Raw genomic sequence first — 15,003 nt, forward strand, 5'->3', positions numbered from 1 at the left:
ACAGTTACGAAATCAGACTCGATTATCTACCATTCATTTAATATTACTTTATGCTATAAATTTTCTTTAATATCGAATAAGCGATTGATAACCCAATACGTAATTTATTTCTATTAAATTTTTTCAGTTTTCTTTCTTTTTATATATGTAATTATCGGATGACTGCAATTAAATTTCTTTTACAGTTATTTAAATCGTTAAAACTGTCAAAGGTAATTGACGTCACAGTTGGTTACCCAATCCCAACAACTCTAAGTTTCAATAAAAACAAAGTTTCTACGCGGTCCGTCTTGTGTTTAACCTTACTAATACACGTACTGAGATCGTCAATAGTTGAGAGCTTTTGGCTTGTGTGGCTGCACTGTCAACATGCAGTCTCTATTGGCACTCGCTATCTTCACATTGGCTGTCACTGCCGTTGCCCACAAAGACAAATTGAAAGTGCCCGTGGGTAAGACATTTTTCCTATTTTTATCCCTGAAAAATTACCTGCAATTGATTTTTTTAATTTTAATTATAAATGTATCTTTATTTAGAATTATTTGTTATTGTTTTTTGTAATTTGATTATTTTATATTTTCAAAAACTGTAACTAATTAAATATTGGCAGGCGGAAATATTTTCTATTGCACTTTTATGCTCCTATAATTAAATTTTAATTACTTCTATTAAGATTTTCAAACGCTTATTTTTGTTAAAAATTGTATGATTATAGGTAGAAAACTTTTAGGACGTTTTGCTTATTGATTATGTATTTATAGACCTATATTAAATTAAAATACGTTTATATTTTTTAATTAGTATAAAATTTATTATATCAGGCGACGTCGTGGGCCTTTTTTCCTTGGGGCCCTTTTAGACTTTTGTCTTTTTTTGAACAAATAAAATACTGTAGTCCTAAAGATTTTATTTTCTGTCAGTAAAAATAACGTTAATTTTATAGGGATAGAAAATCGTTAGGGCCCCCTAAGTTTTCTGCGGGCCCGAACAATTTTAAAATCTCCAGTTTCCTTCTCGACGGGCCTGTTTATATCTTATTAAATTGGCTCATAGCTATACTTTTGCATTCTTTCTATATACTGTAAATACACATATATATATAAAGTAATGACTTCTATCCAAATTTTTAATGTATTTTTGTAATGTACTCTGTAAATAATATTGAATTTACTAGCGCAAATTAATTATAGAATAATTTATTATTATTTTATGGTTCATAAATTACACCATAAGGAAAATAGAGTTTTAATTTCGCTTATTAATGTTGTATTTTAACTGTAAAGGACCTATCGATGTTAGTGTTAAGTGCACTCTTGTTAGATACCGATTATCTATTATTACCATCATTTTGTGGATGAAAAGTTTATCATTTTAAAGATGACAAACATTTTGTTTGTCATTTTAAAAGAGAGATAAACTTTTCACACGTTTCCAAGGTTTCTAATGTCTAGATAAATTGCTTTGGTGGTTTTTATGTTATAAATAAACCTTCGTAAATGTTATTTAAATGGGACAACACGATGAAAAATGTAATAAACAAACTTTTATATAAAAATATTATAGGATTATAGAAATAAATATCCACGCGCACGTATAATAAAACCCGTATTAAAGTCTAAAATCAGAAAATATTGCTAATAATTAAATGTAAAATTGTAAATAAAATTTCCTGGAGAATTTATTGATAGGATGTATCATAGGATTATTATGAGTTATTACTATTTCATTGAAACTAATGACGTTGGGCAAGCTTATATATTTAATTAATTCAAGAAACAGACATTATTCCTGTTAATATTTATGAGACAGTTGTATGCATAGGTTTATATAAATTATATAGTCTTATGTTAATAAATAGAAATGTTGATGTTTGAGGATTGTAAAGGTTTAAAAATATATTCAAATATTCAAGGACGTTGAATAAATTCTAAGAGTTTTCCTATTATATCGCTGTCATTTATAACTTCTATTTTCTATAGAAATTTTGTTTGTGATTACAATAAAACGGAAAACATTTTCAATTATTTTTTTTTTAACTCTGCTGCTTTAGTGAAAAATTCGAATTTTCTTAAAATAATCAACATACACATTACTCTTTTAAAAATCATTTTAGAGAATAAATCTTAGAAATATTAAAAGAAAATTATTCTATTAATTTTTCAGAATAAGAGGAAGAATAGAATGCTTAGAAAATGTTAATTATTTTCTTGAACTTGAATTACTAATGTACAGTACGTAATTACTGTATTCTTTCCACTTATTGTAATCTGTACGATCTGATGAAAGCATTAAATGCACACTTAAGTTAATGAAGGCATCTGGCAACCGATGATGATTTTGCAGAAAATGCAATTAATTATATTCGTTACCGAAATATTTCGTATCGAAATGATAAACAAGACCACCAAGATGAAGTTTTACGTAGATAAAATCTGTAATTTCCACGTTAGCTCAAAGTGGCATGCAACATAAAAATGACTGCTTCTCAATAGTTGCATTGTACTTCTCTATTCACACATATCACAATTACAAACACACCATATAATTTCTCACCAACTTCTTTTTCTGCAAATGAGGAAGTAGTAGTTTTTTAAATTGGTTTTTACTAACTTTTTGATGTATTGCACATGGATGCACTCGTTATCCCTTAAGCTCGTTATCTGTACCAAACACACTCACGTCAATCTCTTAGGTCAAATATGTGATAAGGCATCAATGAGAGGTATTGATAATTTGGTTGTTAAACTGTCAAACACGCTTTATGGAACAAAGTGCTCTGGCTTAAAATTGTTACATATAAAGTGCGTTGACTCGCAAACTTATAAAACTTATTATTTCCTGCACAGTTATAAATGATTCTCTTAGTTTCCAATGAAAAACATACGTCAAGTATTTGCAACACTGTATAAATTTCAATATGGTTTTGATTTATAATTTAATTTCGTTGGGAGTAAGCATAGAATTGCTGTAGTGAATTTATCATACAGGAATACAGCTGATTGATTATGAAGATTTTATTATATAAAAAAGGTCCCTCTTCAGTCCTTATACATGTATGAAATGATGTATTTTTGGTGATAAAGAAAAAAATTACTCCAGTTAAGGATTAAAACAAAGTTGAAAATTGCTAAAAATTGATGGATTATTTAGTAAATTTGTGTGTGTGTATCTATTAAGATACACTAAAAATAATTTAATTTAATTTATTTAAAGTATGCTTGAGATAAATTTTGCATTAATAAAATGCATATATGTCCGGTCGCTAAGTTCTGAAGTTAACATTATTTTAAGTTTTTGAGATATGATTTACCTAAAAATATGATTCTAATTATGAAAAGTAAGAATATAATTTTTTTATTACGCAGTTTAAATATGTTTTTAATTAAGAACAATTAATCAATGTTTCAATAATTGGCTTAAAAATTATAATATTAAAAACTGCACCTTTAATTTTCATGATTTAGCAATTACTTAAAGTGGTTTTTCGATAGATCTTAATCTTGCAAGGTTTTAAACAACGCAAAATGTTAAGTATTAAAAACTCAAATGAATTTAATAACATGACACATAAATGAAGTCTCAATTCATTTATAAGAGAACAGAAATATCAAATGGCAATGAATGATTATTATTATATAATTTATAATTATTAAATCGTAAAGAGCATACTTTAAGAAAAAATTAACACTAATATAAATTTTATTTATTATATTTTTTTAAATGAAAATCTTAACTAAAATAATTTTTCATAGAATATATACGTTACATAATTTTCATTATATTCATTAATTATTAGGATTAATTTGCAATACCCGATACTCACATTGATATATAGAAATTAATTCTTAGATAAGTTAAACGGTTTTCCATTTTTGTCAATATTTAAACATTCATTTCTAAGAAAAACGATTTAAAAAAGGAAACAAAAACCTCTTCGACCTTGTCTCGTTTGACAAAAATCGTTGATCAAACGTACAGACCAACGTTTCTATTTTCCGGGATATGACACGTGGTATTTTAATCACAGTTAACGTTAAAAATTACTCATTATTAACTCATTCGTATAGAAAAAAAAACCAACTTTAATCCTTAAAAATTTTGTGCAGATACGAAAATTCTTTACTGTGGATAAACAAATTTTCTTATCATCATTCAAAGTCATAAAATATTATTTTTAATACTCCACTTGAGATTGTTTTCAAATCATTTTTTAAATGTCTGAAGAGATAAAGTAAATAGATTTTTTTCCTTTTATTATTTTCCACTTACAAAATATATCTGGAAAAAAAAGTTATCTACGATATGAAGAGTGATAACTTCCTCCTATAACTTTTTTGTACATAGTCGCGCTGATACTTTTTTTTCCTTCCTCATTTTTGTAAATATAAATATACATTTTGGTAAGATTAAACTGGTTTATATGCATTAAAAATTAATATAAAAACTTTGTTTTAATATTAAATGATTAATTTTATAGGTGTGCTGTATAGGAAAGGCGAAGAAGAAATTGTGAAATCAATTGAATCTGCATTTTCTAAAGAAAGACACGATAACTTTTCAATCAAAGTAATAGAACAGTCATACGAATTGTCAACTCAGATCCATAGAAGAGGTGATGATATGTTATGTTATATATATATATATATTTCAGTAATTTTAAGTAGATTTTTCCACATTCCTCCTCTAACCATGGAAATATCTGACGTGTGATTGGAGTCAATTGAATCTTTTCGGTCCAGCGCCTCGTTTCTCATCAATCACTGACAAAAAGGAAGTGTTCAGTTAAAGTGCTGAGGCTAACGTGTCGCTTCGAGTGTTCTACGAATATCCAAAACAAAACTTGCAATCTAATCCAACTTATCCTTGATCAGATATTAGTCTATATTGCCTTAGTTACAAAGGACTTAATTGAATGGCCATGCCTCAGGAAAGAGTTTTTTTCTCGTATGTCCTTTAGGTATTGTTCCGTTAAGTGGCTCATAAACTCGTTTCTAGAATACGTGTTATTCGAAATACTGTTATTGGATCAAATAACGGAACTCTCTAAACAAACACTTCTTGTATTTAAATGTAAATCGCCTGTCACAATAAATTATTGAATGTTTATCTAATCCAGCCGAGAATTTCGATTTTTTTTTAATTTTCGTCTCGAAAACTTAAGTCAACTATTCTTTTTCTCTAACAAGTATTCAATGCATGCTAATTTCCGTTTAATTTACTTCCTGTGCAGAGACGATAGAATTGATGAGGTTAACTAGGCGCGGATCAAGGTTATTAGTTTGTCTCCATCGATTAAAATGGCTTAAAACACAGAAGACATCGCTTATTGTAATCACGAATATTGTTATTAATCATCAGCCTAGAACATTAAACAATTCATTAATATCCGTTTAATGTTACCAGAGAGGTCCCAAAATATAAAGGAAAAATACAAATTTTTTCTCGTGGTAATCGAAATTCGGTTATTGTTATCATTATCTTCAGATAAATAAGGGTTTTTAAATTATCTTTTCAAGCTATAATATCAATATGATTGATAACATAATCCTTATCAATTATTTATCAGTCTTAACTAGTGCTTTAAACGTTAATCGTTTTAATCGTTATTTGATTGCAATACAGTTAAAATTGCTAGCATTTTTTAAAATTATACATCAACTAAGACAAACAGTACTAATGTAAATTAATAATAATAATTAAGTAATTTCTAGGTACTACTTACAGGAAAAGGCATATAATACATCATTATCTTAATAATTATTTTTCAATATCAGTCAATAAAATTAACCGTAGTCTTATTTACAACTTCACTTAATGTTATCAACACAGGAGAATCCATTAAGCGATTACATTAAGCGGATTCTTGTGTGTTAATGGAAAATGAACCAGTTGTAATTTGAGACGATCAAAGTTTATTTAAAAAATTTGGTAAAATAATATTTCAAATTCTGGGTAAATTATCTCAAGTTAAACTACTTCAAATTTATGAAATTTTAAAATTTTATTAATATTAGATGTGCAAATTACATGATTGAATTTATTAGCCTTGTTTATTAACATTGATATATAGATTATTATATGTTAAGTATATACTATTTTTCGACTTCATTCATCCTATTTTCATAGAAAGAAGGAGAAAAATAATTCTAAAAATTATAAAGTATTAAATTTAATTCCCTAGAAAAATTTCCACTTAATTTCTAAGTAAATCTTACATACAATTTAATAAAATTTATAATGAATTTTATTTTTTCTGTATCTCTCCGTAGATTTCCGTATCTGGGTTATAACTTCTAATTAACCCGATTTTATTTATTTATTTATTTATTTTGCCTAATTAAGCTTGTTTACATTCATATAATTTTAATCATTAATATCTAACTACTTCTTAAAGTTGTATTTAAAATTATATATATATATTTTTTATAGAACCAATTTCTTACAAGATATTTATTTATTTACAGTTTGCTCATTATTAGCGAAAGGAATAACAGTGTTAGTAGCATCTACTCCCTTCGCAGACACTTCGAATTTCTTAGTGTCGATATCGAATAATTATCATTTACCATTCATCAATCTCTTAGATTCCGAATTTACAGATAGAAAATCTCATTTCAAATTAAGCATGATGATGAATACAGCAAAAGCTACTTCAGATACAATTAGTTTTTACGGATGGAAATCTGCGATATACGTAAGAGATAAAGTTAAAAGTAAGTGTAAATATCATTGGAATTTTTGTCGATTAATTATTTACGATTGTTTATAAATTCCTCCACAAGAAAAAAGGATTATACTCGAGAAAAACCTAATTTTATCTGTCAAGGTTTGATAAGCTATATATAGAATTAACGCTTATTGCGATCATCTCGACTCGCGAATAGATGAGACAAATTGGCGAGTCACACCCTAAAGTGGATATAGAATTATTGTAACTTTAGAACAACTTAATAGTAACAAGCGGATCTATCTACTTTTTCAGTTTTTATGAGTCGTTAAGAGGAATGGTTGATATCCTAAAGAGAATGCCGTTCTTGAAAATAAACGGCTGAGAAAGTTTTAATTATTGTTTACAACTTCTTATCGACTTTTTAAAACACGAATAATTATAATTAACAAACTAAGTTATTAATAACTCAAATGGTTTTATAATTAGAGGCACAACGCGTAACTAATCTAAAAATAGAATAATTTTCTTTCCTAATTGAATAGTTTTTCGATTTCATTGAAGGAAAAGTTGATTATAATTATAATTAATCTGCTAGGAAAATTTCTATATAGTTTAAGTAATTATTATTTAAAATTTAATAAAATGTTATTTATAAATTTGATATTTTTTTCCTGCATCTCTTCCAACTTAAAGTAAGAAATTATATTTACTTATTTATATTCAGTACTATAAAAACAGTACTAATTTTTTATTGTAGTTAATAGAATTTATCTTCGATATGTACTATATTTTCTGATCTAAATTTATTTATTTATCTATAAATTTAAGTTCACATATACTGTACTGTATACATGTTAATTTGTTTAAAATTTTTAGACTTGTATGATGAATATTTCTATGATTTATGGCATGAATATTATACTTAGAATTCTATATTAATTGAAATTAATTTTTATTATACATTGTATAACGTAAATTATGATTATAATTTATAAATTTTCTTTTGTAGTCTTGTTATCAGTACAGGAGAATTCATTAAATGATTACATTAAGCGAATTCTTGTGTGTTAATGGAGATTGTAATTTAAGATGATTCTCTTAATAATTAGTCTTTTTGTTAAGTATATTAAACATAAAACATAAATTTAGTTTAAAATACAGTAGACTCCCTATAACACTGTTGATAATTCCGCGTTATATGAATTCCATGTTATACGAGTCACTTAGATTTTACAAATACGTGAGCCGTTCACAGCCCAGCACATGCATTTGTAAAATATAAGCGACTCGTACAACATGGAATTCATATAACGCGGAATTATCAACAGTGTTATAGGGGGAGGTCTACTGTATTAAGATTTAAAATTAACGTACAGACAACTTTTGATGATGAAATTTGAATTAAATTCTAAACGTAAAACATATAGTTTTTACATAATTTTTAGGATATTTGTTATGTAAATTGAGTCATAATTTTGATTTTTTTTAAATAGAAAAAAATACTGAAAGTATTTGTTTTAAAAATGTTTCTTAATTTAATAAATTTTTTTATGAAGATTATGAAAATATGTGTTAAAAAATTACGCAAAGACACATTAAAAGATAATGAAATTACCCAGAAGAATAATATCTTTTAGGCATTCTATATTTTTTAATTATTTTTTTAAATTTATTTTGAATATTAACGATGTGCAATAATTAATTTAATCACAATTTAATTAAAAAGATGAAAAAAATATATATAACTAGATTAATTTTCTTTTTTGTCAATATAATTTTAACTAACTGCTTCGGATTTCAAAGGATATGTCATTGCTTATGTATACACATTGATTAAATTGTTACAAAGAATATACTGTCGTAAATTTCAATTATTAATCGATTAAAAACGTAATAAATGGTTATACATTTAATTAATTGATTAATTTCGCTTGCTCTTTTTGTTTATATTTAACCTTTTTGAAAGTTTTTTTCTGCTTTTTTAATATGATATTTAATCTTTTTACCTTTTTTGATGCAATCCCATGCTTAAAAACTATTATAAAACTATAGAGAGTTTGATATACTGTATTAAGCATTTAAAATATTGAGTTAATACTCTAAAAATATCGGAATTTGAATCATATTTTAAAAGAGTTTATAATACTTTACATTATTGCTAAATTGAATCATTATATATACGGGGAGACCGGGGCAAGATCGGCATGTTAAGCTTTACTTAAATTTTGTGTAATAAATACTGCTGTAAACTGAAAAAAAAGCTTTGCATATTGTCTATTGGAATGTTACCTTACTATAGAACTGGTTAAAATCAGTTTGGAAATAAAAATAATTAAAATAATTACAACTTTACAAGAAGAGAGAAATTGACGAAGTTGCCCCGGGTATAGGGGCAAGATCGGCAACTTCTCTCTTTTTGTAAAGTTGTAATTATTTTAATTATTTTTATTAAAGTTGCCCCTGGTATAGGGGCAACAGTAATGGGGCAAGATAGGCACGTATATAAAATTATGTTATTAACAATGTATAAGTTGGAATTCACTATTAAAACAAAGAAATACAAATCCAACACCCATTTAATATTATTACAACGAAATGCAAGTTCAAAGACATATATACATGAATAACAAATGCAAACATGTTTTCATTTATCATCTGTTTGATTTTTATCCTTTGCTTCTAATGTGGCTTTATGTTGCCGATCTTACCCCGCTAGTCATGATTTCGAAACATTAAGTACAACCCTGAGAACAGAATGCCAAGCCACGATCTGGCCACGTGAATAAGTTGAAGTTACATCCTTCTAACAGGAAAAGTAACTTTCGTTATCATGGAATTATAACAAAACCTGCCAATTCAATATAAATGGAAAAAAAATATTATATGGAATTGAACGAAAATGAAAATTTGCTTGATAATTCAACTACGCTTGTTGGAGAACAATAAAAACACTACACTCAACAAGCCACCAATAAAACTCAACTGCCTAACCTATAACCAAAGTCTCCTTTTAATTTGTTTTTAAAAAAAAAACGCTTGACAAACTTGCCCCGGTCTCCCCTATATATATTAATATTGAGTCATTAAGCTCTTAAAGCTTCTTCTAAACTAAGAAATTATTTAAGAAGTAAAACAATTTGTGATATAAATACCCTAGCAATTGAAATTACAAGCCTAGGAATTCGACAAGATGGCGATGACAATTTATTATAAAATTAAACAGGAAAATATTACAATTGAAAATAGTTGTAAAATTTGGAAAAATCTAATTACTTATTATTTTTTTATTTAATAAATAAAAAAATTCACCCAAATAAAATAAAAGTGAAAATAAAGAATTGAAACTCGTTATCTTATCTGGAACTAACAGTCTAATAATCGGAGTCTAGTAAAGCCAGTAGATGCCATATTGGTAATCTTAAATAGAATATTAGTGAAATCTGATCAATACGCTTTTCCTTTAATAAAAAGCTTTATTAGGCCTAAGCTTATCAGTTAAGTACAGTGAACTCTCGTATAACGCGCTCACCTATAACACGAATTCGTATAATGTGATTTCCTATAACGCGGAACGTATCTCACGCGTTGTATGGGAGTCCTCTGTAGTTACTAAAGAAACAGATATTAAGGTTTTTACCTTCTGGTGTTTAAAAACACTATAATTTATTTTATGTGGACCAAGTTTTGGGTCGTTCGAATCCTTCCTGGTGTTAGCCGTCCGTCAAAATTGATGTTTGAACAGGGCATCAATATGCATAAAATGATTTTGCTCGTTTGTTTCGATAATACAATACTACAAAATGACATGTTCCACTAGCAATTATTGCTCTCCTTTTATAAAATTTTTCGAAAAACAACTTTAAGCAGCATAAATCACTATATAAGACAGTAATATGTGTTTAATTTTACGTTTGTGTAGTGACAACCGACCAGTATAAAGTAGCCATTTTGTGAAAAACGTTGATAATCATATTTCACATTTTCTACACTTTTGCATTAATATCATACTCACTTTGCAGTCTGTTGAACAGCACATTTATTGTAAAGTAATATATAATAAAGTATAAATACGGGAAAATAGTTTGAACAAACAACAGATTTTGAAGATGGCTGCCAATTTTCTCCACAACAAGCTCTAATCCATAAAGCGTCCTTTCAAAACCTGATTTCTTTAAAATTTCTTTTATAAAATACAATGTTTTATCTAATTTTATACTAATGTTAAACATATTTTTACTCGTGAATGATTTATTATTGTAAACTAAATACATTTAGGCTATCTATTGTACACTTACCTGTAAAATGCTATTTTTTCTTTTCATTTTTCACCTTATTTATTGTTATTGTACAACAGAAAGATAAACAATATATCATTATACTAGAGGCTTGGATATTTCTTTTTATATCTACGGATATAGATGTTATGTAGGCCTATAGGTACTAAGGTAATTAGTTTTCAACTATTAATTTCCCCATCAATAAAGGAGAAGAGTCTTTTTCTTGAAATTTTAAGTTAAATACTCATATATGCGCATATTTGAGCCTACAATTAACAGAGATTTAGAATAAGATTTTTAAAAATTTTAATTTAATATATTTAGTTATTGTTTGGTACAATTAGAGGGTTTATTGAGGATAAGTATTACATAATTTTGAGGGTTGGTATGTATGACACATTATAAAGGATTACAGGAGATGTGATGATAGTTGAAAAGTCTAAAATAGCATTACATAGCTTACGGACGATTGGATTCTATATATTCATTCCTTTGGATTTCTGTAGGATTTGAGATAAAAAAACAGTAGTTTGACAACTTTTGGGAATTTCTCGTTTAGTGTATTAACTCAACCCCATTATTATTTCTTGCGGACCTTTCAGAACTTTAGGATCTATTATCATTGACTTTTTGAGTTTAAATTGTGCTTAATTTTGAACATTTACGAGTCAATCTAACAAAAATAATTACTGGAAACTAATGTAAGCTATACCTTTTAAAAAAACTTTCTTGCGCTCATCCGATTCACTAATGATAAAACGATATAATTATATTCAATTATAATCTGTAATTATGATATAAAATGTAATGATTCTAATAAATAAAATATACAGTATATTACCTTTCCATTAAAATTTGAATAATCTTATTAACTAAAGTAATTCATGGTAATTTAGCTTAGACACATAAAGCTACTTCGATAAAAATATGCTAGTTATTCTCCTGCCACGAAAGATCTGAATCCGATCTGAACACATGTGATTTTTCATTATTATTATTATGGACCATTCTCACAACTGAATTGAGGCTCAGATTCTCCATAATAGACGTAATTGAAGCAGACAGTATAGCGCATATTAAGGTAATTCTTCACGATAAAATTCCAACAATAGTGTGCTCATTTCAATGTGTGAAAATCCGAAAAATGTTTGGATAAAGTGGAAGCTAAGATGTAAAGAAAATACTTGTACATTTATCAAGTAACGGCGAGTAATGAATGCTACCACCATTTAATCATTCATCACTCATGACCTTTTCCGAAACAAATCTTGTTTGTAGATAACCATATGTTCGGATATTAATATTAGGATAATATATATCCGTTCAGATATCCGATTGAAGCGTATCGTGCTCCGGATTCGGTTCACATTCGGACAAACTCTTCTATATTCCAAGTGATTTGTAAGCATCTTGCAGAAGGATAATGATAAGCGATTTAAAAAAGATGAAAATATACGAACAAACCATTTAAGAAAGACAATATAAATTATTTTAATCAGAAAAAACTTCAAATGTTATAATTTTTAATTTGATAATTAAGGAAAAGTAATTTCTTTGACTTTAAACTATTTGAAAATCATTGAAAACTTTTCCATCTACGAGATAAAAATAATTCCTTTATTCGATACTAAAATAATGCTTATCTTTAACAAATACTGTACTTAGAAACATTGATTAAAATGGAGAAATTGGGTAATTACATGCTCGAGTTAAGCATAGGTTAATTACTTTTCGTTATTAATTCAAATTAAACCCATTTTTGTAATTGATCAGTGTTCCACTTTCAGATAAGGATATCTTTTTACTTGTTTTACTGTTCTCAATTCAGATATATAGATAATAAAATTGTCATTGAACCATATTAAATCTAATTTAATTCTTAAAATACAGTAAGTGCTATTCATTTCTCTAATCGTTGACAGCTTCCATTTTAACAGATAGGTATCACCGCTTTATTCCATTATACGTTTCGAAATTAAATTAAATTCGAAATTATTTTGATGCTTTCATTTTATTTATTAAGTTAAAATTAAGTTATTAATTATATCAAAGAAAATGAAGGTAATTTAAATATTTTAAATATAATTTTAAAAACAGATGAGTCAGTTTGTTTGCCAGCACTACGTTAACATATTTGTACTAATTAATTAAAAATTATTTTTAATTAGTTCTGTTATATATATATAATAATAATAATTTTAAATTATAAAAATAATTTGGCTTTTATTTATTAAGATAATATAAAAAGTCTATTTGTCGCTATTGTGTGTCGCTAATTAATTAATATTTAATTGCAATGCCTTCAATTCGATTCTATTGATCTAATTTTAGAATATTTGTAAATTGAATACTTTAATTTTCGAATCGATATTTTTTTTTATTGTATAATCTAAAGAAATTTATGGTAAAAAAATAAAAATATAAACATATTGACTGAAAAATGCTGTGGATAAAATATTAAGAGAACTGAACTATGAGAAAGCATTGAATTTAGTAAAAAAGATTGCACCTTGTCTTAATGGAAGTTTTGATTCGTACTATGCAATGTGATCTGTATTTATTCGCTGGTGTGTGAAATTAATACTTTAAATGGAAACAAAATAATAGTAACGTACTATAAAAGAGAAAAAAACTTTCATTAAATCCGCATTTTCTTTTTCTATTTCATATAAAATGTTTAAATTCTTAAGGTTTAATAATAAACATACTTGGCTGTTGAGAGCTTAAATAGGGCCTGGGGTAGACTCATTTTTTTGGGAAAGTGAAATACGTAGACTTTATTAATAAAATAAAATTTTTAAGGCTACTTTTTATGTTATTTCTACTAACATTAATTTTATAAGAGTAGGAATCCCTAAGTTTTGAACTCTAGGTCTGGGAAAAGTTCCCAAGATCCCTTCTTTAAGGCTCTGTTGTACGTACGATAAAGTTTGAAACGTTAAATAATCATATCTAAATTAAATTTTAAAAATATTTTATTGGAAGCTATTCATAATACGCATAAAATATGGTTTCTCGAGACAAGTTTTTTTCCCGTCAGACTCTTAAAAGTTCATAAAAATACGAAATCAGATCACCTCTTAAGATATTTTAATTGTAGAGAAAATCCAGATTCGTTATAAATAAACTTCTATTCGAACCATTCATTTAAGAACGATATTTTATAAATATCGGTAACAAAATTCAGGTGATTCCGAGAAAACAGACAAAGATGCAATGTTATTTTCTGAAGAGTGGTAGAAACAAAGTAATACGATCGTTCTTTCCACCTTACAGTATAGATTAAGTTACGAGTCGACAAAACTATCTCCACTTGACTAAGCAGGAGGTTAAAGAAAGTCAAGTGTTTGACTCACCAAAATTTTCTTTTTTTGTAAATTCGACTATTGTCGCAGTTCTAGAAACTAGAAATGAACGTAATGCCTGTTTTTAATTCGATCCTGTGTTGACCCACAACTGTAAATCCAGATAGAATATCTCATCAATAACAAACTAATTAAGTTGTACTTATAAAATTCCTCACTCCATATATTTTGTTTATTTGTTTTAAAAAAGAATTCTTTATTTTTTTTTCAGATTTTGAAAATATATTGCAGTTTTTACAAAAGACGAATTTAGATACTATGTTAGACAATATTGTTTATCAAGTACCAGAAACCATATTAGGATACATGGAAATTCTACCGAAAGATTTCAAACAGTTGAACATAGTATTGAATGTTCCTCTGGAGACTATTTATGACATCCTTCCTATATTATTAACAAAATATGACGAGAGAATAGCTCACATCCTCATCACACGTCCAGTAAGAGTTGAATTTTCAATAATAATTTTTTANAATTAAGCAGAAAAGTTCCGAAGGACAATTGATATCAATATTAATAATCAACATATAATTTCTACAGATCTTTAGTTATATGATAATTATTTGAAATTAATTTTCGGCATGTAAATCATAAATTAATATACAATGACGGACTTATTCGTCCCAATCGTGTAATCTTCATCACCAATATACAATTATTCGTTATTCTAAAAGTGTATTATAATGCTAA

General features: G+C 26.8%; 1 protein-coding gene across 1 annotated transcript; it reads left to right on the plus strand.

Moving 5' to 3' along the window:
* The first annotated feature begins 275 nt into the window (after positions 1–275).
* On the plus strand, positions 276–14,880 carry LOC111613468 (glutamate receptor 1-like). Its single transcript, XM_023354826.1, has 5 exons — positions 276–451; positions 4,478–4,612; positions 6,465–6,713; positions 14,524–14,753; positions 14,854–14,880. Exons 1-5 carry the CDS (start codon positions 370–372, stop codon positions 14,878–14,880), a joined length of 723 nt encoding a protein of 240 aa, XP_023210594.1. The 5' UTR covers positions 276–369.
* Positions 14,881–15,003: the final 123 nt, after the last annotated feature.

The sequence above is a fragment of the Centruroides sculpturatus genome, unplaced genomic scaffold, assembly GCF_000671375.1.
Source record: "Centruroides sculpturatus isolate CEXI.00-Female unplaced genomic scaffold, Cexi_2.0 scaffold2, whole genome shotgun sequence".
NCBI lineage: Eukaryota > Metazoa > Arthropoda > Arachnida > Scorpiones > Buthidae > Centruroides > Centruroides sculpturatus.

Coding starts and splice junctions, on each gene's coding strand:
- LOC111613468 (XM_023354826.1), top strand. CDS start 370: ATGCAGTCTCTATTGGCACTCGCTATCTTCACATTGGCTGTCACTGCC. Junction 452..4,477: donor CAAATTGAAAGTGCCCGTGG/GTAAGACATTTT, acceptor TTAATTTTATAG/GTGTGCTGTATAGGAAAGGC. Junction 4,613..6,464: donor AACTCAGATCCATAGAAGAG/GTGATGATATGT, acceptor ATTTATTTACAG/TTTGCTCATTATTAGCGAAA.